General features: G+C 38.5%; 2 protein-coding genes across 3 annotated transcripts; one reads left to right on the plus strand and one right to left on the minus strand.

Moving 5' to 3' along the window:
- The first annotated feature begins 150 nt into the window (after positions 1-150).
- LOC130955474 (uncharacterized) lies at positions 151-1023 on the plus strand. Its single transcript, XM_057882325.1, has one exon. It carries the CDS (start codon positions 294-296, stop codon positions 729-731), a length of 438 nt encoding a protein of 145 aa, XP_057738308.1. The 5' UTR covers positions 151-293; the 3' UTR covers positions 732-1023.
- Positions 1024-2126: 1103 nt separating this feature from the next.
- Positions 2127-8160, minus strand: LOC130955473 (lipoxygenase 3, chloroplastic-like). 2 transcript variants are annotated; one of them, XM_057882324.1, is made up of 9 exons: positions 7665-8160; positions 6257-6540; positions 5803-6043; positions 4699-5031; positions 4509-4591; positions 3960-4067; positions 3563-3867; positions 3125-3391; positions 2127-3048 (listed from the first exon to the last, which is right to left on the minus strand). In XM_057882324.1, the coding sequence occupies exons 1-9, from the start codon at positions 8035-8037 to the stop codon at positions 2292-2294; spliced, it is 2751 nt and encodes a 916-aa protein (XP_057738307.1). In that variant the 5' UTR covers positions 8038-8160; the 3' UTR covers positions 2127-2291. The 2 variants fall into 2 exon arrangements, with proteins under 2 accessions (XP_057738307.1, XP_057738306.1); XM_057882323.1 differs by having other exon boundaries at positions 4699-5052.
- Between the last annotated feature and the right edge of the window lie 14835 nt (positions 8161-22995).

A 22995-nucleotide genomic window follows, 5' to 3' on the forward strand; every position in this document is an offset into this window, starting at 1 on the left:
CCCTGTAGGACAATCTAGTCATCAGTGTTACGTTAGGTAGGCCCCACCAGATCCTTATCCTAGAATCTCTCGCTTACGTCACACTACCCTTCGAATCTTTTGCGTTAAACTCATCAATTTAAATAAAATAAAATAAAATAAACAAACTTTTATAAACATCATTCGACCTGCAATCATCTTCTTCCCCAAAACGTGAGCTGAGAGGGTTAGGGTTTTGCAGAACCAGCCATGTCAAAATCCAAATCAACCACCACCTGATAAACCGCAATCGCCGCTGCTCCACCTTCGAACCGATGGGATCGTCGTCGGCGTTCTTCGTGATCTGCATCCTTCATTCGCTGATCGCCATAACCTGCGGTGCACTGATGATGTTCTACATGAAGGAAATATACACCTTCGGGCACGGCGTGCAGACCGCGACGAAGCTCCTCGGCTCTACGCCGCACGATCAGCTCCTCATCAAGACCTCCGATTCCTTCTCTGGATTGCTTCTCGTAGCCATAGGGTTCCTCCTCTTCATGGTTTCCTTCGTCAAAGACCGTGACTTTCAGTCTTTCTTCGCCAAAGGTTGCATGATCCTGCACGTGTTCATGGCCATATGGAGGATCTACTTCGAGCGCAAGGTGGAGGATCTCGCCTGGGATTGGCTCCGGCAAACCGTCGGTGACATTGTCTTGGCCCTTTCTTGGGTTTTCTTCCTCGTTTACTCTTGGAGGGAGAAGTATGATTGATTAATTTGATTTAACATCCACCTTTTTTGGTTTTTCCTCCCCTTCGATTTGAATGAATTACTCTGTAAAAAATCGGATCTTACATTTTTTCCCCTTCTGTTTCTTCTTTCGATCGAATTGAGTAATTTAGACATAGATTATAAGTTGTGAATTGCATTCCTGTGTGTTTTGTTACGGTGGGGAAAAAAAAGGAAAAATTCAAATCAGAAATGATACCTGATGTTATTTCTCAGTCTTCTGCAGTGCAGCTCATTGAAACTTTCATCAATTTTCCTTTTTCTCGTTTTTATTCTGATTGCTGTTGATTTGTGCTGGTTTTGTTTCTTAATTGTAGAAGTTTACCTGATTCTTTAATCAAATTGATGGTCGTACTTGTTGCTATGTTTTGAAGATTTGTTTAATGGAAAAAATTATTGGTGAGAAACTGTCTGAATTTTACTGATGTTCTCATGCCTTTGCTTCGAAAGAGCAATTTGATGGGTTGTCCTGATCAAGCCATTTGTGTATTATTAAATTCTGTTTAAATCATACAAACTGTAAAATCGGATCCTTAAAGGTCACCAGATGGATGAATCTTTAGCTCGTATTTACTTACAATGGATATCATTTTTGTTTCTTACTTATCCTCACATTTTTCGTCATCCGCATTGCATTCAAGACATTTTTTAAGTTAGGATTAGCTAGTGATCTCCAATGTGATGTTGATGTATAAGAGTCCTTGATGAAAAAGAAAAACAAGTCACGTTACCTTTTGTGTGTTAATATGTAAACTATCCCTGTGACATATTTGGGATTGTTTTTTTGGTTCTGTTGAGGGTAGATGTTTATTTATCTAAGGTGGTGCAAAGAAGGTATAAATTTGCTGTGACCATTTCCCAGCGAGACTGGAGTTGATCTGAAACTGAGTAACTATCATAGGGCAGTTACTGTTGAATAGTGCACAAATGTGGAGTAACTGTGTGTAAGTGTATATCTAAGATGATGTGTTATATTTCCATACTTCTAGTGCTTCTGATGCTCCTTGTTCTGGTAATCATAAGATTATGTTCTCCCTTTGAGCTACTGTTTGTTCTAAAGCAGAGGGTTTCATTCATGTAGCTGATATTCACTTCCGCAGACATTCGTCAGTTTCTAATACCAGTTAGAAGCAATTGAGTACATTAGCATTGGATCTTCTTGGACGGCTCTGACTAGGTATGATTACATATTGTTGTAGATGGCATTTCTTCATTCTGGAAATTAAGATATGTAGGCAGATAGCTATTGAAGATACAAAAGCTAACTTTGCTCCGTTGAAAGGCTTTACATTCTATATTCTGTGAAAAGCATGGTTCCCTCAAGATCTATGTTTAACACAATGCCATATACTAACATCATTAGGCACCCTTTTAAGAGTTAGTGGAAAAATAAATTAATTGCTCGAGTGGTTTTCAGTTTTGTTCATCGAAATTCCTCTGCTACATAATTACATAATTTTTGTATCTTGGCACTATTTCTATCCAATATACACTACCTAGTTTCATAACAATGGGTAAATCCTACGCCACAATTGTGTGATATCTATGTACTTATGCTATTAGGCACCCCTCTACAAGTTACTCCAGGACCAGAGCTAGCTATAAGCAATTCATATGGTGGAATCCCAGCACCACATCTGTTTCTAAGATTGTGGTCTTTATTCCTCTTCTCAATCTCCTTCTCTATTCTCTTTAGCTCTATGGAGAAATCATAGAATGCCTCTATGATTTTAGGGTCACCAATCCAATCTGACAAGTCCCTTCTCTGCCCTATGTATTCTTCATCCTCCGGATGCTGAGAGAGTATGTTAAGCACTGCAAGAAACTTGGTGGTTTGAAACATATCCGGCAGGGAAGAACACAAGAAACCTTCGGGATCCTCCAAGAACTCCTTGTACTCTGGATCTCCTTCCTTGGGTAGCAGCTTCTTCACCAGCGGCGGGCGCATCGGGACGTACCCGCCAAGAGGGTACTGCCCAAAATTCACTGCTGAATGCTGAACTGAAGCAATCCAAATGAGTGTGGTGAGGACTGAGATAAGATCTCTGGGAGTGGCAAGTGTTGGCCACCAAGTAGCATGTGCATGATCACCATGGCCTACGTTGATGACCTCATTGTACCACCCTTGGAGTTCAGTGTCCGACCGTACCATTAGGCCATTATGGTAGTAGTAGTTCACATAAGTTCTAACCATCCTCTCCAAAGCAAACCAAATAAGAAGCCCATCATTTGCATAAGGGTAATCTTCAATTGTAAGTTTTATCCCATGAGGTTGTGTTCTGTCTGGTTCTGCTAGTCCCCTGCATAATGTTCAGGACAATGATCATGAGATTATGTTTAAAGGTTCCTAAATAAGAATCGTTAATGTACACGTACCTTCTAATAAGGTCAGCTGGGAGGGCTTCCATGTCAAAACGCCACCAATCTTTGTAGGCGGCCGATACGATCTCAGTGCTGTATCTGCCGGAAGAGAAGTCAGATTCAATGATGCCTCCACCATTGATAAGAGCCTCGCGAGCCAATGCATTTATCTGCAGTGTGCATTTCATATGAGGCTTTAGGAGCTTGAAGATAGGGTGCGTGACACTCATCTGGCGATGTGCTGCTATGATGAATGGCTCCATGCACGCGTGGGTCCTCAACCTGTTAAACAAAACAGAAAAAAGAATTGCCTATTCTCATAAGAAATTCATTAATAATTTTTCTTTTGACTTCAACTTAGGTTTCTTTCAATATTACATGACCACATGATGATTGATGAATATTACAAGATGGAGAGTATAAAAAAGGTAAGGATTGAATTGAGTTGCATACCAGTGATGAACAAGTTGGTGAACTCCAGCATCATTGGAGCAAACATGTGCTTTGGCAAGTTGCCACAACCAATAAGAAGTGGCATCCAATGGAGGTGTTAGAACCTGTTTGGATTGTTGTTGTTGGTGCTCCCCCTCAGGAAGACTCAACTCTATGGCAATAGGTTTCAAAGTTCCCATTCTAGTCAAGTACAATATGGTACGAGTTGCATAAGCTTTTCGGTCCTCTTGAGCATTGATCCCTTTTAGAAATGGCATATAAGCATCATGGTAATCCAAAATGAATAGCTTCTTTTCCTCTATAGCCTATTCAAAAATGAAATAATTTTGTGTGTTATAAATTGTACAAGGATTCATAGAAAGCCATGTATATGTGTATGTAAACTATGTATATATACCTGTTGTACGGACATGCCGTCCAAGTGGCTAATTATGTGCTCTTCTTTTAGAGCGGACTCTTGTGGACCATACATGGAGGGGTCCAAATCACTCACCGGTGGAAAAGTCTACAAAATTTTAGAACAAACGTGTCAAATAATCAGAATAAAGTTTTAGAATATATATAATATAATGTGAAAAAAAAGATCAGTTAAATAACTAACTATAACATGCCTAACTAACTAAAACTACCTATTTATCTGGATCTCCTACTTGCCACTTGCCAGCTGTAACTTCATATATATATATTTTTTGAAAAATGCTATTTGTACACTAAAATCAGTCACTAATGTATTTATGTATAAATACACGTGTGGTTTAATTTATTTTCAATGTGTATTTATATTTCAACATGTATTTTATGCTGGTGGCTGATTTTGATAGCTGATTTTAATGTACACTTAACATAATCCATATTTTTTTCATTATCATTTATATACGTAACATAATTTTATGGAGAATTATTATTTTCTTCTCAAAATTGATTCAAATAGTAAAATTAAATATACCTGAAGCCTTTTTATGCTTAAAGGGTTGACGCCAGCCAAGGCCTGACGCCCAAGTTCTTCATCTCTTATGCAGCAACCATTCCCTATAAAATTTTAAACAAATTTCCTTCATTATGATATTCAATTTGAAACTGCTTAATTGTCATTTAACACGTTGAGTCATTGAAGTTATTATTATTAGCTGACATACCACTTATAATGTGTGGAGTGCTAAATTTGAAGTACTCTTCGAAGGAATCTTGGAATAACTTGTTAACATCAATAGAAAGTGTTCCATTCTCCTCATTAGTATGATTCATCATTGCATCCACTTGATGCCTTCTTTTGTAAATGTTCTTAATCTCTGATAGCTCCTTAAAGACTCCACACTTAGTTATATGAGTTCTTATGAAGGGAATCAAATTTCTTGTTATACCTTTCACTCTCTCCACATCAAGTGCCTCCTTTCTAACTCCTTCAAACACTTCATCTCTTGGCACGTATGTTTCCATGAATGCATTCACACACGACTCATATTTCTCGTCTGTCACATGCATATATATGGCTACAAATTATGTAAAATGTGTTTAATCATATTAATTAACAGTAGGAGGATACTCCCATAATGACGCCTAAAACGTCTTTTTGTAAAGACAATTGTGTATCGCATATTAATAAACCGGTTATTTTTTAATTTCTTAACAAACTAGAATAAAATCGATTTTTTTATAACAATAACAATAAATCTAATTGTTATCAGATCCGGTCAAACCAATCAATTTATATAATCCACTGGATTATGGGTTTTTTTTGTTTTGTTTTGTTTTGTTTTTTTTTTAAACAAAAGTCAGGAATATATTTGTCTTTTTATCAAAAAATTTAAACATAATTTGTTTAGATTGTGTAAATTGGTCGGATCAAATCGAGTCTAATAATTATAATTCGGACAATTGGATTTATTATTGTTGCTATGAAAAACCGATTTTGTTATGGTTTATTAAAAAAATAATTTATTAACCAGTTTAATAAAAATGTCCAATAATATTATTACACATGTAAATATCTTGAAAAAAAGATATTTTTAGTGTCTTTATCAAAGTGATCTCCTTAATAATAATGCACATATTAAGTATTTTAACAGTGATAAATTACTTATATAAAAGTTTTCGTGTGAAAATAATAACTAAAATATTGATATATATCATATTTTAATAATTTAGTCAAACATATTAAATTATTTAATAGTTTTCGACTATCATTTTCACATGAAAACATTGTGCGATTAAAGAGCAATTAAGATGAATATGAAACTCACCGGTTATGACAGGTGGACGGCCAGTTCGACATCGCCTAGGATTAGGGTTCTGTTTGGTTCCCAAAATTGGCCTAACATGTTGAATGCCCTTGTCTGGATTTCCCAAGTCATTGTAGACATCATAGTCATAAACCCTATCACTCATCAACTTCCTCATTCCATTTCCATCTCCCCTCTTTTGTCTCAGCTCTTCTTTTCGTAGTTCCTTCACACCCTCTGCTGTGTCACATGGTAAGCATGCCTAATAATAAACAATGCACAATTTTAATTTTTTAATTTATTTGTGGTGGATATAATAATCAAACTAAAATATAATAATATATAGGTGAAAACTCAGGTGCAGTCGACTTCACGTGAAATTGATACCTGATATCATCTAATGCCTCTCAAGTATCAACTTCACGTAAAGTCGACTTTACCTGAATTTTCACCTAATATATAATCAAATGGCTACCTTGTTGGTGAAGAAAATTCTCTTGTCTGGGTGAACCTTTTCAGGTTGAACCCAAGAATTACAAGAAAATTCCACAAAGCCTCCATCAATGGAGATGGTTTCCAAGAAGATCTCTTTGTTATATTTGTTTGTGACTGTAATGGCTCCCGGAAATCCAAAATTAGAGTGAATCTCAAAGTCAACTTTGTGAGTGGACCTCTCATCACTATCCCCACCTCCATTAAATAATAATTCTCTTGTCCAATCCAGTACGGCTCTCTTGCTCAGCTTTCCCTCCATTGTTGCTTCAATTCAATTAGGGCAAATCACACAACTCAGGTCAACACAAATAATAATCATTCATATTGGTTTAGCTTCATGTTTTTATGAGAAAATGGTTTTAGATGAAAAAGTTAATAAAATGATAAAAAAACTAATAATAAAATTGAAATTTGACAGAAATTATAAATTTAATAATAATTAATTTTTTTTGTCAATTTATAATTTGGAGTAAATGTCTTTTTCGATTTTTAATTATTTGTCCAATGGACTTTTTATCCACTAAGAAATCTAAAATTTCAAATGGGTCTCTATCTACTTTGATATATGTACGTTTCAATCCCTGGTTAGGGACCGGAAAGGACATTTATTCAAAATAGATAGGGACTAGAACGTGTATACAAACTATACATATATATATCAAATAGATAGGGACCGATTTGAAATTTTAGATTTCTTAAGGAGTAGAAAGTCCATAGACAGTTAGATATCAAAAAGGTCATTTACTTTAATTTTATTCATTTTAAAGATTTTTTTTAATTTGGAGAGAATATATATGTAAGTATTTTACAACACATATGGCGGAAGGAAGTGCATGCATGGTGGAAGAAAACGCTGTAAAAGGAGGCTTTTTATTTTAGAAGAAAACGCTGATTTTAGTTTACACATAGCATAATTCTTTTTTGAAGTAAATTATATATTTTTTTGTATTTGTTAGATTTTTTTCAATTTAACTAATAGTTATTGTAGTTGGTTGATATCTTAGTTGGTTATTCAGAAATATTTGGTAACAAAAAAAATAACTAAAAATAATTATAATTGGTCTTATTTAGCATTCATTAATTGTTTATTTAGCATTCATTAATTATTACGACAATTAATGCTAAATAAGGCCAATTTTAACTGTTTCTAGTTAATAAATGTTAAATAAGATAAATTTTGATTTTTTTTATCTATCTAGCATTACTGTTGGTTATCTAACAGGATTATTTTTTAAAAATTTGAAAAAAATATGTAAATATTTTATTATTTTATTAATCTTTAATTGGATGGTGTTGAAAAACAAAAATAGAGATAAAAATATAAACATAAATAATTATAAAAAAAATAATATATTCTAGAATTATGTAAAAAAAAAGTGCATGCTTACTGGGATCAATTTGAGTGCTAACTAGCTGCATGACGATTCCTCTATCCCCAGTTGTATTATGGCTGAAACTATCAAAGTAATGAAGCATCATTGCCATGAACTCCTTACTATTCTTTATAGTTACACTTCCACTTATCGTCAATGTTACACCACCACCATCATGGAGACTCTTATTATTACTACTACTATTCAAATCATCAACTGTGGTTCTCTTCTTCACAATGGGCAACAGAATTGATGAGCAAGAGAAACTCGGAAACATTGAAATTTTGTGTTTCTCATTATTTTGATGAGTGTAACATCTTCTAGAAACTTCAAAACAAAATGCTTCAGCCACTACACTCTGTCCCAAAATTTCCTTAACCATCGTCATTTCAATTCTCAATTTCAACTCTAACAAACCCTAAAGTGTGTATTTGTTACTATTCCTTTATATGTATGTATGTATATGTATACACAAAATAATATGTAATAGAATAATGAAACCTATTTATTGTAACAGAATTGTACAAACTTCCAAATTGAAAGAAGTTTCGTGTACATATATACAAGTTTGAGGTTTGTGTGGTACACAAAATAATTTGTATGTAAAGCTTGAATCATATGAAGATTGTGAATCACGTGAATAAATATTATCGGATATTACTTTTATTTCTCTGGAAAAAAATAGAGACTCACCTACACATTTTTTGTTTTTAATATTGAAATGTTAACGGTGTTTTTTTGAAATGTGGACTGTTGGAGTGTTATTTTTAAACGTGAAACCGTTTAATTAGAGAAGCAGAAATTAAACCGTCTGATTTGTTAGATGTACAAAATTTGGACCGATTAATATTAAGTATTTTTAAATTCTATTCAACAGCATCCACAATCTTAACTAATCTTAAACCCGCATTCATCATCAACAAAACGATTTTATGATTAATTGATAGACAATTGAATTTGAAATATTATATACATGCACATGCATGTCTTGCGTGCATAACTAACAAAATGATAACCCTTTAATTTAATTATTTAACCCCTACTGTTTATCATGGAAACAATGCATGCACCATGGAATATAAAGATTTAAGTGTATATATATACACGCCAAATTTTATTTCCTTATCCACCCATCCTCGTCTTTTTGTGAGGGATGCTATCTAGAGTAGTAAAATATGGTTGAAATGTTGAATTTTTGTTCAAAACTTCAAATTCTCTTATACTAATATATAATACATAATTAAAATAAATCTCTAATTAATGTGACTAATGTGTTTAATTAGGATATATGATTATATATGCAGGGGACGGAACTTAATTATTAGAAGAACCAAGGCTTTATATATAATAATTGTGAAATAATTTTTTTTTCAATTACAGTAGATGTACACTAAACATTAACTATTAAATTAGTTACTAATATAAAATATATATTAAAAATAAATTAAATAATATATATATTTGTTCGGTAGTTCGGTTACTGGACGTTCAGGGAGATTCCTCGGATGCTAAGGTGGGGTTCCTATTTGGTTCGGGATTGTGGAGATGGAGCTGGAGCAGCCGACTTTCCGAGTACTTGGTGCGGAGAGGGGGTGTCACCTGCAAAGACACTCCGACGTCCAAATCAGCTGAGTGTGCAGGCAAAAAAAGGGGAATAAAGTGATGTGTGACGTACCTCGGGGAGGGGTAGGACTCTCCCCCTATATATCGTGTCAGAGGTGGGTCCCACAAGAGCAAACCCACCTTCCCAAAATTTCCCCATACAGTTCTGGCAGAGCTGGCAGGGACGCGTGTCCGGGTCGGCGGTTGAGCGCCTCGACCGTTCGGGTCGGGTGGCCTATGGGTCGGGCGGGCTCACATGAGGTTTGGACCGGGCCGTAACAGTGCCCCAACGCGCCAGCAATGGACACGAACGTTGTTGGTGGCGCGTTATGTATTCTCCTTCTTCCTTATTGAATTCCCCCTTGTGATCTTTGCGTTTCTGAGCATCCATCCATTTCTGCCTTCAGCTATCATAGTCAATCAGGTAAGCATTCTTCTCTTCTTTTCCTACTTTATGGTTATTTTATCTTCATTATCAATCCTTCCGTATGCATGTCGCTTGCTTGGTTTGCATGTTAGATAACCTTAGTGTTAGGTAGGTGCGTTAGGGGGGTCACCATTCCAGAACATTAGCTTTTTAGATTTTTACTTGGATTCTGCTTCAGCCATGCTTGATCTTAGTTTGTTAAATAGGCTAAATATGGTTTCTGGGCTCTTTCCGGATTCCCGACTTCATAGACTAACCAAGTGGTACCCACTGTAGGTATGCCTCACGTCGTCTCACGAGCTTCCACCTCCGCCGCAGATTACGACCCATATGCTTGGGTGGCTTCCGACTTGAGGGACTCCCCAAACCAGATGGGCGAGGAGGAGCTTACCGAGTTTCGTCAAGCCGAGTACCTGTGCGGTGGTACTGACGAGGAGGCCAACTACGACGTCTTTGTTCCTGCCCCTAGCGAACAGCTGTACGAACTCAATTTGCACTCCCCCCGGGTTGCCGATTGGGTTTGGTTTTACAAAGCCATATTCACCCAAGTCGGGGTTCGCATTCCCTTTTCTGCTTTTTAAATGGCGCTCCTTAATCGGATCTCCATGGCGCCGTCACAGCTGCATCCAAACAGTTGGGCTTCCATCCGCTGTTTCGAGATGGTGTGTGAATATTTGGAGCTGCTGGTGTCCGTCGACGTTTTCCTTTATTTTTTCAACCTCACGAATCCTTCCAAGGAGGGGAAGGTGAGGAAAGGGTTCATGTCCTTCCGATCTGTCCAAGGTCGGAGGATCTTTGACTTGTTCGAGGACTCTTATCACGGGTTTAAGGATAAGTACTTTAAGGTGCGTCCAGTCAAAGGCCGTCATCCCTTCTGGTTGTCGTTAGAGGAGGAAAGCCTCATCCCGACGTATTGGAGTATCGGGGCGGGGTCTAACATCTTTATTAAGGTGACCTACAAGGGGATGTCCGTCGTGGATAAAAAGATTGCCGACGTGTTGTTGGCCATTTTTTGGAAAAACCACATGAACCCCCACCTCCTTATGGGTAACCGGGAGGTCGTCCGAAATTATATTTGTGAGTAGCTTTGTCTTGTGTTTCTTGTATTATCATCGCTTTGGTTGGTTACGCCGATTAAACGACTAACTTGTTTATTTATTTGTTGTAGTGAGAATGTCTGCCGAGGTAACAGGCCTTGAGAGTTTGTACAAAACGTTTTTGGAAGAGAGTGACGAGGAGAAGGCTGATGAGGAGCCGGAGGCCCCTCTCGGGAACAAGGAGGATCAGGCGGCACCTTCACCCCGTGATGTCGACATGTCGGACAAGCATTCTGACGGGGCGCATGTCTCTCCTGTTCATGGGGAGACGGCCGGTACCGGGCACTCGTCCTCTGCTCAACAGGCCGAGGAAGATGACTTGAGGGTCATCCCCACCCCCAAGAGGAAGAGGTCATTCTCTAGCCCCGAAGGAGCCCTTACCGTAATGGAGAGGAACTTCGATGCCGGGACATTCATAGACTCCCAGTTGCTTCCTGGCACGGAGGAACACTTCCATGGCTCTGACCTTGCGGGGCAGGCGCGGTGAATGTATCGTACCCTCCTTCGTGGTGCTGCCATAGCTTGGAAGGCTGAGTTTGAGTTGTCGAGTATGCAGTCGCTGCGTAGGAAGCTCGAATCTGCTGGTACAGCCAATAATCAATTCAAAACTCAAGTTGAAATGCTTCGGGAGCAGCTGTCCGAGGCGAAGGAGAAGCTTAAGACCGCCGAGGAGAAGGCTGCGTCTGTCAAGGAAAAATTGAAGACCTCTGATGCTACCATATCCCGTTTGACCGAGCGGGAGATGAATTTGGAAAGCCAGCTCAATGCCGCGCAAGGTCGGGTGGTCGCTTTGGAGAAAGAACGTGACACAGCCGTCTCATCAGCTAAGGCCGCTCAAGTCGAAGTCGAAGAGTTTAAGAAAAAGCATAGAGAGACCGTGAAGCAAGGAAAAAGTGTGATCCGATGACAGAAGAGGCTCTTAAAGCCCAGGTGAAGATCGTGGCCCCTGACTTCGACACGTCAGCGATCGGGGTCTTCAAAACAATTAAGGATGGCAAGATTGTCGATATGCCTAAGAAATGATCTCTTGTATTTTTACATTGAGCTTGTGATTTTGTTGTGGAATTTGTGGAACTTTCCTTTTGATATACTTTAGTAGTCGCTTGGTCGGCTTGTGATTATTATCTTTCTCTGCTTGTCTAGTAGCGTTTTCATTTTGTTTTGTTTGCCATTTTCTTGGTATTGGCTTGTCGCTAGCGTTTGTTTACTGTTATGTTGGTAATTTGGCAGAGCCAAGTCGTGGCTTTGCTGTAGCCGTTTGCCATGGCGTTAGCTTAGTCGGCTCCCGGGGTGATCTGTCCCGTGGTGTCGTATCATCGTCCCATTTGACATGTATTCTAGGGAACTTGTTGTCGTGGAATGCGTAAATGGGGAAAAGTAAATGGAAAAGTAATTTTGACAAGTGAACATTAATCAGTGGTTAAACAGGTCTATTGTCATAATAGGTATTTAACAAAAGTAAACCCTTGAGCTCGTCGGATCGCCTAATCGGCGTATTTGAGTTAGGAATAAATTCCTCTCAAGTTACCTGCATTCCAAGTTCTCGGGACTTCCTTGCCATCGAGCTTCTCCAATTTATAGGCGCCCTTGCCAATCACTTATCTGACTCTGTAGGGACCTTCTCAGTTTGCCGCCAATTTACCTTCCCCTTGAGTCGGTAGCCCGATATCGTTGCGCCGCAGGACGAGGTCATTTTGTTCAAATTCTCTCTTGAGCACTCTGGTGTTGTAGCGTAAGGCCATCATTTGCTTTAGCGCTATTTCTGATAAATGGGTCATCTCCTTAGTCTCATCTACTAGGTCCTTTTCCACAGCTTCCTCTACCTCCTTCAGGAGTAATTGTGGGCTCGGTTCGCTGATCTCAACGGGTATCATCGCATTCACCCCGTACGTCAGGCGAAAAGGGGTTTCTTCTATGGACGACTGCTCTGTTGTTCGGTAGGACCAGAGAAACGAGGCGAGTTCGTCGGCTCATGCACCTTTTTTGTTTGCCAGCCACTTCTTGAGGCCCAGTAAGATGACCTTGTTTGCGGTTTCTACTTGACCATTCGTCTGGGGGTGCTCTACAGAGGAGAACTTCTACTTTATGCCTAGACCGGTGAGGAACTCTGCGAACTTCTTGTCAGTGAACTGTGTCTCGTTATCAAAGACGACAACTTCCCGGATACCAAATTGAGTTATCACCAGCTTCCACATAAACTTTCGACAATTGGATGAGGATATACTGGCCAGTGGTTCAGCCTCTATCCATTTGGTGTAGTAGTCGATGGCAACTATGAGGTATTTGACTTGTCCCGGGCCGGTCGGGAAAGGTCCTAGTAGGTCGACTCCCCACTGTGCGAAAGGTCGGGAAGAAGTCAATAGCCTTAGTTCGGTTACTGGCGCTTTGTGGAAGTTGGCATTCTCTTGGCACTTAACGCATTTCCTGATGAATTCTTTGGAGTCCGTCATCATCGATGGCCAGTAATACCCAACTCGGACGAGTTTTCTTGCCAGGGCTCTACCCCCGATGTGATGACCACAACACCCCTTGTGGACTTCTCTGAGCACATAGTCCGTTTGGTCGGGATGTAGGCACTTCAGTAAAGGCTGGCTAAGTTCCTTTTTGAATAGTTGGCCCTGTATAATCGCATATTTGGCCACCTCCCTTCTCAACGCTTTAGCTTCCTTCTCGTCGTCAGGGAGCTTGCCGATTTCTAGGAAATTAGTGATGGGGTCCATCCAGAAAGGGCCTATCCTTGTCAGGTGGAGGGTAACGACCGGTTCTTTTACCTTGCCTTGAATGAGGGATCGGTTGCCGACTCTCGATTTCGTGCTTGCTAGCTTGGATAGGAGGTCTGCCCGTATGTTCCTTTCCCTCGAAACGTGTTGAACTGTGACCTCCTCGAATTGCTTGCTCAGCTCTTTGACCTTCTCCATGTCTCTGGCTTGGTAGCTTCTATTTACTTGAGAGGTGACGACCTGTGAGTCACTGCATACTTCCAATCTTGTAGCCCCGACTTCCCGAGCTAGGGTCAAGCCGCCCAGGAGGGCCTCGTACTCCGCCTGGTTGTTCGATACGGGGAACTCGAACTTGATCGATTATTCGTATATGACTCCAGCAAGGCTTTCCAAAATGATCCCGACACCTCCGGACGTTTGGTTGGAGGCCCCATCCACATGGAGCCTCCACCGTATGCCCATTTCCTTGGTTGGGTCTCCCATCACTTCAACCAAGAAATCTGCCATCGCTTGCGCCTTAATCGCATGTCGGGGCTCATATCGCAAATCATACTGGGAGAGCTCAATGGCCCAGGTCATCATTCTTCCCGCCAAGTCGGGTTTCTGGAGCACCTGACGGATCCCTAGTCTGTTCTCGAATCTGGTAGCCTTGGAAGTATTGCCTTAGTCTACGGGAAGAGGTCAGGAGTGCCAGTACCAGTTTCTCCATTTGCTGTATCTCAGTTCTGCTCCTTGCAGTGCTCTACTCACAAAGTAAATGGGTTGTTGAACCCTCTCTTCTTCTCACACCAAAACCGCTGCAAGCGCTTCCTCCGTTATGGTTAGGTACAGGTAGAGTGGTTCTCCTGTCCTGGGCTTCCTGAGTACTGAGGGTGTTGCAAGGATGTCTTTAAATTGATTGAACGCTTCCTCGCACGCCGGGTTCCATTCAAATGCTATCCCCTTTCTCATCATGTTGAAGAATGGCAAGGCTTTCACTGCCGACACTCCGAGGAAGCGGAACAGCGCGGTGAGTCTTCCTGCCAGCCTCTAAACGTCTTTGACACAGCCTGGTCTCTTCATTTGGAGTATTGCTTGGCATTTTTCAGGATTGGCTTCCACCCCCTTTGGGTTATCATAAATCCTAGGAACTTTTCGACCTCCATGGAAAAGGCGCACTTGAGTGGGTTGAGCCTCATGCCGTGTTGTCGGAGGGTCGCGAACACATTTCCCAAGTCGCTTAGGAGGTCATCAGGCTGGGTGGTCTTTGCAAGGATATCATCCACATAGACTTCCACTGTTTTGCCTATGAGGTCGCTGAATATCTTGTTCACCAACCTTTAGTATGTGGTCCCCGCATTTTTTAGGCCAAATGACATCACCTTATAGCAATAGATTCCTCCCGGCATTATGAACGATGTTTTCTCTTCGTCAGGCCGGTGCATCGGTATTTGATTGTAGCCGAAATAAGCATCCATAAAGCTCAGATATCGGTACCCCGCTGCCGCGTCGACGAGTGCATCAATGTTGGGTAGGGGGTAGTAGTCCTTGGGACATGCTTTGTTGAGATCGGAGTAATCCACACACATTCTCCATCTCCTATTGTGCTTTTTTACCAGAACCACATTCGACAGCCAGGTCGAGTAGTCTAGCTCTCGGATAAACCCCGCCTCGAGGAGGCTGGCCGTCTGCCTGGCCACCTCCTCTACTCTCTCCTGTGACATCTTCCTTCTCCTTTGAGCCACTGGTCGGGCCTCCGGCTTGACGACCAAGTGATGTGACATGAGTTGTGGGTCTATCCCCGACATGTCGGCTGGCGTCCAAGCAAACAAATCGCCATTGGCCCTGATCATTTCCACTAGAGGCTCTTTCAATTCATGTGGGAGGTTTCTGTTTACGAATGTGAACTTCTCCTCCGTGTCCCCGACCCTAAACTTTTCCAGGTCCCCCTCTGGTTCGGGTCTGGGCTTGTCGCCGACTCTAGCATCCAGGTCGGCGAGGAAAACCCCTGATGCTTCTTTAGATTTTTTTCTTAAGGAGAGACTGGTGTTGTCGCAAGCGACTGCCGTTTCCAAATCTCCTTTTATGGATCCTAAGGATCCGTCATTAGTGACAAACTTCATTACCAGCATCTTCGTACTGATCACTGCCCTGAGGTCATTGTTAGTCTTCCTCCCTAAGATGACGTTGTAGGCCGTGGAGTCTCGTAGGACCACGAACTCGGCCTTTACCGACCTTCGCCCCTGTCTTGACCCTACAGATATTGGTAGGGAGATTATCCCATTTGGCTTGATGAAGTGGTTGCCCAAACCTACAACACCGTGTTCGTGCGTCTTTAAATAGGCATCCCGTAGACCCAAGGCATCGAACATGTTGCGGAACATGATATTCGAGTCAGCACCAGTGTCCATGAGGATCCGCTTGATGAGGCCAGTTTTCACTCTGGCCGTGATGACCATGGGAGGGTTTTTCGTGGCCTCATCGAACCATTGGTCCTCTGGACCGAATGAGATGGGTGGGAGCCTCTTGGAGCTTCGCACGGATGATGTGGAGACCATCAGGACCTTGGCGACTTTCTTGTGTTCCGACCTCGACCTTGGAGGTACGTCTCTTGCCGTTACCACATTCACTATGGTAAGGCCGTGCTCGTTGTCCTCTAGCTTGTGACGTCACTTCACCGCGCGGGTCTTGTGCTCTCTCTCGTGGTCGCGATCTCGCCTCTTTGGCTCCCTAATGAGATGGGAGAACTCGGCCAGTTTTTCATCCCGGATTGCTTGTTCCAGCGCGTCCTTCAGGTCGAAGCAATCCTGTGTCTTGTGTCCATCGCCTTTGTGGTAGTCACAATAGAGGCTCTTGTTTCCCCCGGTCCGGTCCTTCAGAGGTTGGGGCTTCAACAAAATTCTCTTCTCGGCTATCTGTTGATAAACTTCTATGATGGGGTCGGTGAGGGGGTGTAATTGGTGAATTTCCCGACTCGAGAAAACGGCCTTTGTGTCTTGCTCGGACCGCCGTCTCTGGCGTGTTCCTTCTGTCTTTCTCCGCTATTGTGCTTCCGGGTTTGATTATAGGAGGGCTGCCACTTGTTGGCAGCCACGACCTGGCTGACTTCTTCATCGTTAATGTATTCCCTGATTACACTTTGGATCTCCTGCATTGTCCACACCGGCTTCGTGGTGAGGTGCTTCCTAAAATCCTTGTTCAGAAGTCCGTTCGTCAGACACAGGCTGGCCACCAAATCGGTTAGGCCGTCTATTTCCAAACATTCATCGTTAAATCGGTCCAAGTATTTTCTAGTCGACTCACCATGCCTTTGTGTCACCCCGAGTAAGTTTATCGGGTGTTTCGCCTTCGCGATTCGGGTAGTGAATTGGGCTAGGAAAGCGCGGCTAATGTCCAAAAACCTAGCCACCGAGCTCTGCGGGAGGTTATTAAACCATCGTATTCCAGGTCCCGCCAGAGTGACCGGAAAGGCGCGGTACCTGACCTTGTTGCCTACCCCTTTCAAATTCATTCTGGCCTCGAAGGCCGTCAGATGTTCCTGTGGATCTTGAGTTCCATCATACCTCATATCCATCGGCTTATCAAAGTGCCTTGGTAGCCGGATCTCGAGGATGGAATGGTGAAAAGGGGTTGCCCCCATGATCACAGGTCGTCGCGCACTCGTCATTCTTTCGCCGTCATCCTCCCGATCTCGCCTCGCGGCGCGAGTTCCTTGAGGTCGGGCGTATATGAAGGGGTCATGTCGTCTTCTCGGGTGTTCCTGGTTCTCCCGGTTACTTTTCGATTCTGATTCTGAGGTGGGAGTGTGTTGGGAGCGGCTTCTGTGGGAGGTTCTTCCCCGGCTCTCGGGAGACGGGGAGTAGTTGGGATCGGAAGTTTGTTGATGGTGCTCCTGGTTCGCCAGCTGGCGCTCCAGGTTCTGTACCCTATGGCGCAGTTCCTGCATTATCCTAGCGCTATCACTGCTAGTTACCCCAAAGGGGCGTCTTTCTTGGGCCCTTGAGTGTGGCTCGGTACGTCGCGGGGGGGGGGGGGGGGGGACCTCTGCCGCTCCTGGGGAGAAGCGACGGAGGCTGCCCCTTCAAGGCCTGCTCCGCGGCCATGGTCCCCTGAACCCTGTACGATGTCCATTTAGGTACTCCCCACAGACGGCGCCAATATTCGGTAACTCGGGTACCGAACGTTCAGGGAGATCCCTCGGATGGTAAGGTGGGATTCCTGCCTGGTTCGGGGTTGCGAAGATGGAGCTGGAGCAGCCGACTTCCCGAGTACTTGGTGTGGAGAGGGAGTGTCACCTGCAAAGACACTCCAACGCCCAAGTTAGCTGAGTGTACAGGCGAAAAAATGGAAATAAAGTGATGTGTGACGTACTTCGGGGAGGGGTAGGACCCTCCCCCTATATATCGTGTCAGATGTGGGTCCCACAAGAGCAGACCCACCTTCTCCAAAATTTTCCCATACAGTTGTGGAAGAGTTGGCAGGAATGCGTGTCCGGATCGGCAGTCGAACGCCTCACACCCGATCATTCGGGTCGGGTGGCCTATGAGTCGGGCTGACCCACATGAGGTTTGGGCTGGGACCGTAACAATATTTATACATAATACATAATAACTAATTTAATGATATTTTTTTATATCTCTATAGTTTTTTTAATGTATTTTGTTTTGTCGTTGTTTAATTATTGAATTCCTCTCTCACTTGCCATCTTAGGATGATGAGGCCAGTATTATTAATGTGATATGATATGATGCTGAGTCATCACATTAAAAAAAATATTTACTAAATGATAAAATTCAGTCTAAAATAATTTAATTTTTTTATTTTATAGTCATTAATTATTATTAAAATAAATAGATAATTTTAAATATAATAAATATATAATTATAAATATTAAACTAAATAAATAATTTTGTATTATTATTTTCCAAACATTATTTTTTAAAAGATAGGTTGGAATAAATAATATTTTTCCTGTAATGCAGCCAATGGAGAGTTTGTTAAGAATGTTCATCAGATTTGTTAAGAATGTTCATCAGATTTGTGTTCGAAATTTCAAGCAATCAGCTGCAACTTGGCCTCGGTTAGCTATATTGTGAGAAAATATTATTATTTTCAGTTAGTATTTGGTTAATAATAATTTGTATTTATATTTATAAATATTTTATATACATAAATTAATATAATTTATATTTATATTTTTTTAAATTTGTATATATAAATTAATAAAATTTATTTGTTAAAAATAATTTAATATTTATACTAATTAATAACAAAAAAGACTAAAAATTATTGATTTTAAAAAAATTTTCTCATATATATATATATATATATATATATATATATATATATATATATATTCTATTTCGTTCCATCCACATGCAATAGATCAGTGGTTATATTAAATCTAAGAATTTCTTGGGAGTGTGACAACATTGTGACTGTTCCATCTCCAATGGTATACTGATGAATATATCCCAGCTCCAACTAGAGTATATTATACCGTATTTACTAGGTATTTGTTGTGGTACACAATTGTTGGAATCTTCTCTAAGCTTGATAATTTGTATCTATCGTTAACGTTAGATAATAGTGGTTAATCAGCAGTAGAAGAATATATAACATGCAAAACTCCTTTTTTTTTCCTCATTATTGTCGGCAGGTACGCCATGTACATTTATTTTTTCATGTTTACAATAAATTTAATTATCATACACATATATATTCATTCACAGTTTAAAGCGTTTTACACAGTCGTACAATTACATAATTCTTTTGAATAAATATTCACGCAATAAGATAATTATTTGCATGCATTACGTAATTAGATATACGTATAAAACTATTTTACAGATAGTGCATCAAAATTAAATAATATATATATATATATATACAAAATTAACTAAAATTTAATAATTTTTAAAATTATTTTAAAGTATCGAATCTTTTAAGAACTGTTTTTATCATTTTAAAAAAGTGAAAACTCAAGTTTTCACTTTCTAAAAAACATTCTTTTGCATGCTTCGGTTGAAATATTTCTGTACAGTGTGCTTAAACAAGAAAGCTTCTATGCCCAAACGATGTAACCCATTATATTATTGGGCTAACTGGAGGATGGCCCAACAATTATTAAATGCTTTTATTGGATTTAATTTTGTTAGTAACCAAAAAAGGTTTTGTCTACGATATTTAGCAAAGTTGCAACGCCTTTAATTTGGAAGTGTGGATAAGAACAGAACGTAAAAAGAGTAGTGACAAAGAAACATCCACAGAGGGTGTTAATGTTTTATTCGTGAGTCTTATAAAATCTCTTTATTTGATGGCTACGTGCGTATGCAAATTAATCAAAAATTTAGAAGGGTGTTTGATATATATGGGTGTCTAAAAGAACGTTAAATCAAAGGAAAAAATTCAGGTGCAGTCAACTTTGAAGTTGATAATTAAGAGTTGTTAGATAAAAATTTAGTCAAATCAATCAAATTATCTAACGGCTCTCAGTTATCAACTTCATATAAAGTTCACTGCACTTGAATTTTCACCTACCTAAATGAAAACAGTTGTGTCTCCCTCATATTTCTATATATATAATCTTATATTCTATATTATGTCAAATTGTAACTCCACACACGAAAATGTTTTTACATAAAAAAGTTAAAATAATATACTGGGTAAAAATATATTATGTTAAGTTATTTAGTTAAATATACTAAAAAGTAATATTACAGGACCAATTAAATTTATTATTTTTTATTAAAAGTTAATTAAAAAATAAAATATTAATTTAAAATATTACATAATATATATAAATAAAATTATTGCCTCTCTATCATTTCTCTATATTAAATACTAAACACGTTACGATTTCATGATACACGTTAATACGTATGCAAACTTTGGGATTACTAGGAAATAGAATTTACATATATATGGATAGTCATATAGAGATTATTATTGAACTTTATACTTCCACAAAAATCTGTTATTGGCAGCATTAGGATCCAGTCCTATCCACTGCTGACACATGATCTTATATTCCTTGTTATTATTATACTTGACTTGATTTTTAGAGAGTAGTAGTGCAAAATAAACATGTGTCACCGTATATATAGAGAGTTGACTTTTGACTTGATTAGGATGAACTTGAGAATGCCATAACACCATGCATCTTTTTGGCTCTTTTCTTCCCCACCACTATCTATCTATCACTCCACAATTCTCAACACATTCTGCTTTATACATCTTAAACATGGAATCCTATTCATGACTCTCTCATCATGGTCCCCTCTCTCACCATAACTATTTTTTTTTTGAAGCTATCATCTTTAATTTCAAAGACGATATATGTGTAATTTTCAAACCAATTTGGGTTGGTTGAGTGGTCACCTTACTCGTCCGCTTAAGTAAGTGTCGGAGTTCGAATCTCACCTTATACATACAATAATTTATTGACCAACGGCAGACCCTTAAATGAAGTTCAAATCAGCGACAAATTAGTCCTTAACCTGTCGAGTTGGGGGATACTATGGATAACAAAAAATGTGTATAATTTTCGATTATAATGAAAGTATGTTTGTCATTAAAAATGTACACATTCATGTTAAATAAGGTGATTATTTATTATGTGAAGATGACTTTATATAAAAATAATAGATAAAATATTGATATATATTATATTAAGTAATTTAGTCAAATATATTAAATTATTTAAATACGGTTAATTATTCTTTATATAATTTTTTTATATAAATAACCACTGTTAAATACATAATAAGTGGCTAAAAGAACATTATCTACATTTTGCTTAATCATTAATTTTTCTAATAACTCAGACAAGATTTTTAGTTCAAGGCTTACCAATTGGACCAATGGACACACTGTACCAGTTTCAAGTAGTATCGTAAATATAAATACTCTAAATTTGTGAAAAATAGTTAGTAATAACACGTTTTCTTGTGTTCCAGGGTAACCTTTTTCTGTAATGGAAGATAATATCTTGTTTCTTAGCTTGTTGAAAATAAATTATTAAGTGGTAGTAGTATATATATATATATACGAAGCACGTACATTTTCTGATATATGTGTTTTTTATGTTTAGTTGTGTTTTAATAAAAAATAAAAAATATTTTTTAAATATATTTAAATACATCTAAATATTATTACATGTTAATTATGTTTAATTTTATTTTTAATTTATATTCTTAAAATAAATTTAATAATCATATATATTATTATTTTAAATATTTTATATAATTAAAAAATATTAAAAATAATTAAAATATATAATTTATATTTTAATATAAATAAAATATTTAAATATTATAATTTATTTAAATAATATTTTATATTTTATATTTTATATATATAATATATTTTTGTATCTTATAAAAAATTAAAATTTGCATGTTTGCATGCCTGTGTGTCTATGCTTCTTATATATATATATATATATAGTGTGTGTGTATGTATGGGTGACTTAATTGGCACAAATATATAGTGTAAAACACTTCCTCTTCTCCCACTTTCGTTTAAATTATGATTATGCTAATGAACTTTGTTGTTGCAACAGCTACTCCCACTTTCATTATATTCACCCTCAAAATTATTTTCCATTTCAAAAGAGAAAAAAAAGGGTTTGAAGTTATCTGATTATTACTACTGCACCCTGCCACCACATAGAACATAGTTTTAATTTCTTTTTGGAACAAGGTGGATTTTGATTAGACATGTATCAATTTTTTTATTCAACGAGTCTTATCTATTAACTAGAATGCCACATTAAATTAGCTATTAATTAAGTTGTTTAAATTATGTAAGAGAAAACTAACCCGCAGTTTGAACGAGCCATGTCATAGATAATTTTTTTAAAAAAAAAAGTTATTATATACAGTAAAAATTAAAATCTATTACATGATAATAAAATAATAGAAAGTCATACAAATATTTTTTGTTTTGAAGAATTAAATCTTAAAATACTTTTTAAATTTTCGCTTCAGCTTTAAACTAGTCTTTAAATATTCAATTGTCTCAATTCGAATCCCAATTTTTTATTTAATAACGCATATTAGTCTCTCAAATATTTTTTATTAATAACTTGTTAACGTGACATAATGATCTAAATCGTTAATATTACGCATCAGAATATAGTTCGACCACATTTATATATGTTTATTGTCCCTAAAGTGCAGTGATATGCAATAATTATGTAACATGCTCGAATTTTCAAAGTTAATTACAAGCTGATGATCATGATGAAGTGGACCATACATAAATATAGAGTAGATCTCAATCCTATTGTTTAGTCTACGTTTTGGTAAATGAAGAAAAAATAGTACTACTTGCCAAAAAGAAGAAACGAAATAATTCAGTCCATTTTAAATGATGATGATGAGCATGTTTCATTAGCACTTTTTTGTTCAGTGACAATTCTTTATAATAAAAATCTTTGAAAAATATTATCAATAATGGCTAATTATCAAAAGTTGCATAAACATAAACAACTACAGAATAATAATTAATCATAAACC

This window comes from Arachis stenosperma, chromosome 10 (assembly GCF_014773155.1).
Source record: "Arachis stenosperma cultivar V10309 chromosome 10, arast.V10309.gnm1.PFL2, whole genome shotgun sequence".
NCBI classification, from domain to species: domain Eukaryota; kingdom Viridiplantae; phylum Streptophyta; class Magnoliopsida; order Fabales; family Fabaceae; genus Arachis; species Arachis stenosperma.

Excerpts from the sequence above, each read along its gene's own strand:
- LOC130955473 (XM_057882323.1), bottom strand. The coding sequence starts at position 8,037 with ATGACGATGGTTAAGGAAATTTTGGGACAGAGTGTAGTGGCTGAAGCA. Across the intron at positions 4,592-4,698 it reads CACTCCACACATTATAAGTG|GGAATGGTTGCTGCATAAGA; the intron begins GTATGTCAGCTA and ends AAAATTTTATAG. Across the intron at positions 3,049-3,124 it reads CCAGCTGACCTTATTAGAAG|GGGACTAGCAGAACCAGACA; the intron begins GTACGTGTACAT and ends AACATTATGCAG.
- LOC130955474 (XM_057882325.1), top strand. The coding sequence starts at position 294 with ATGGGATCGTCGTCGGCGTTCTTCGTGATCTGCATCCTTCATTCGCTG.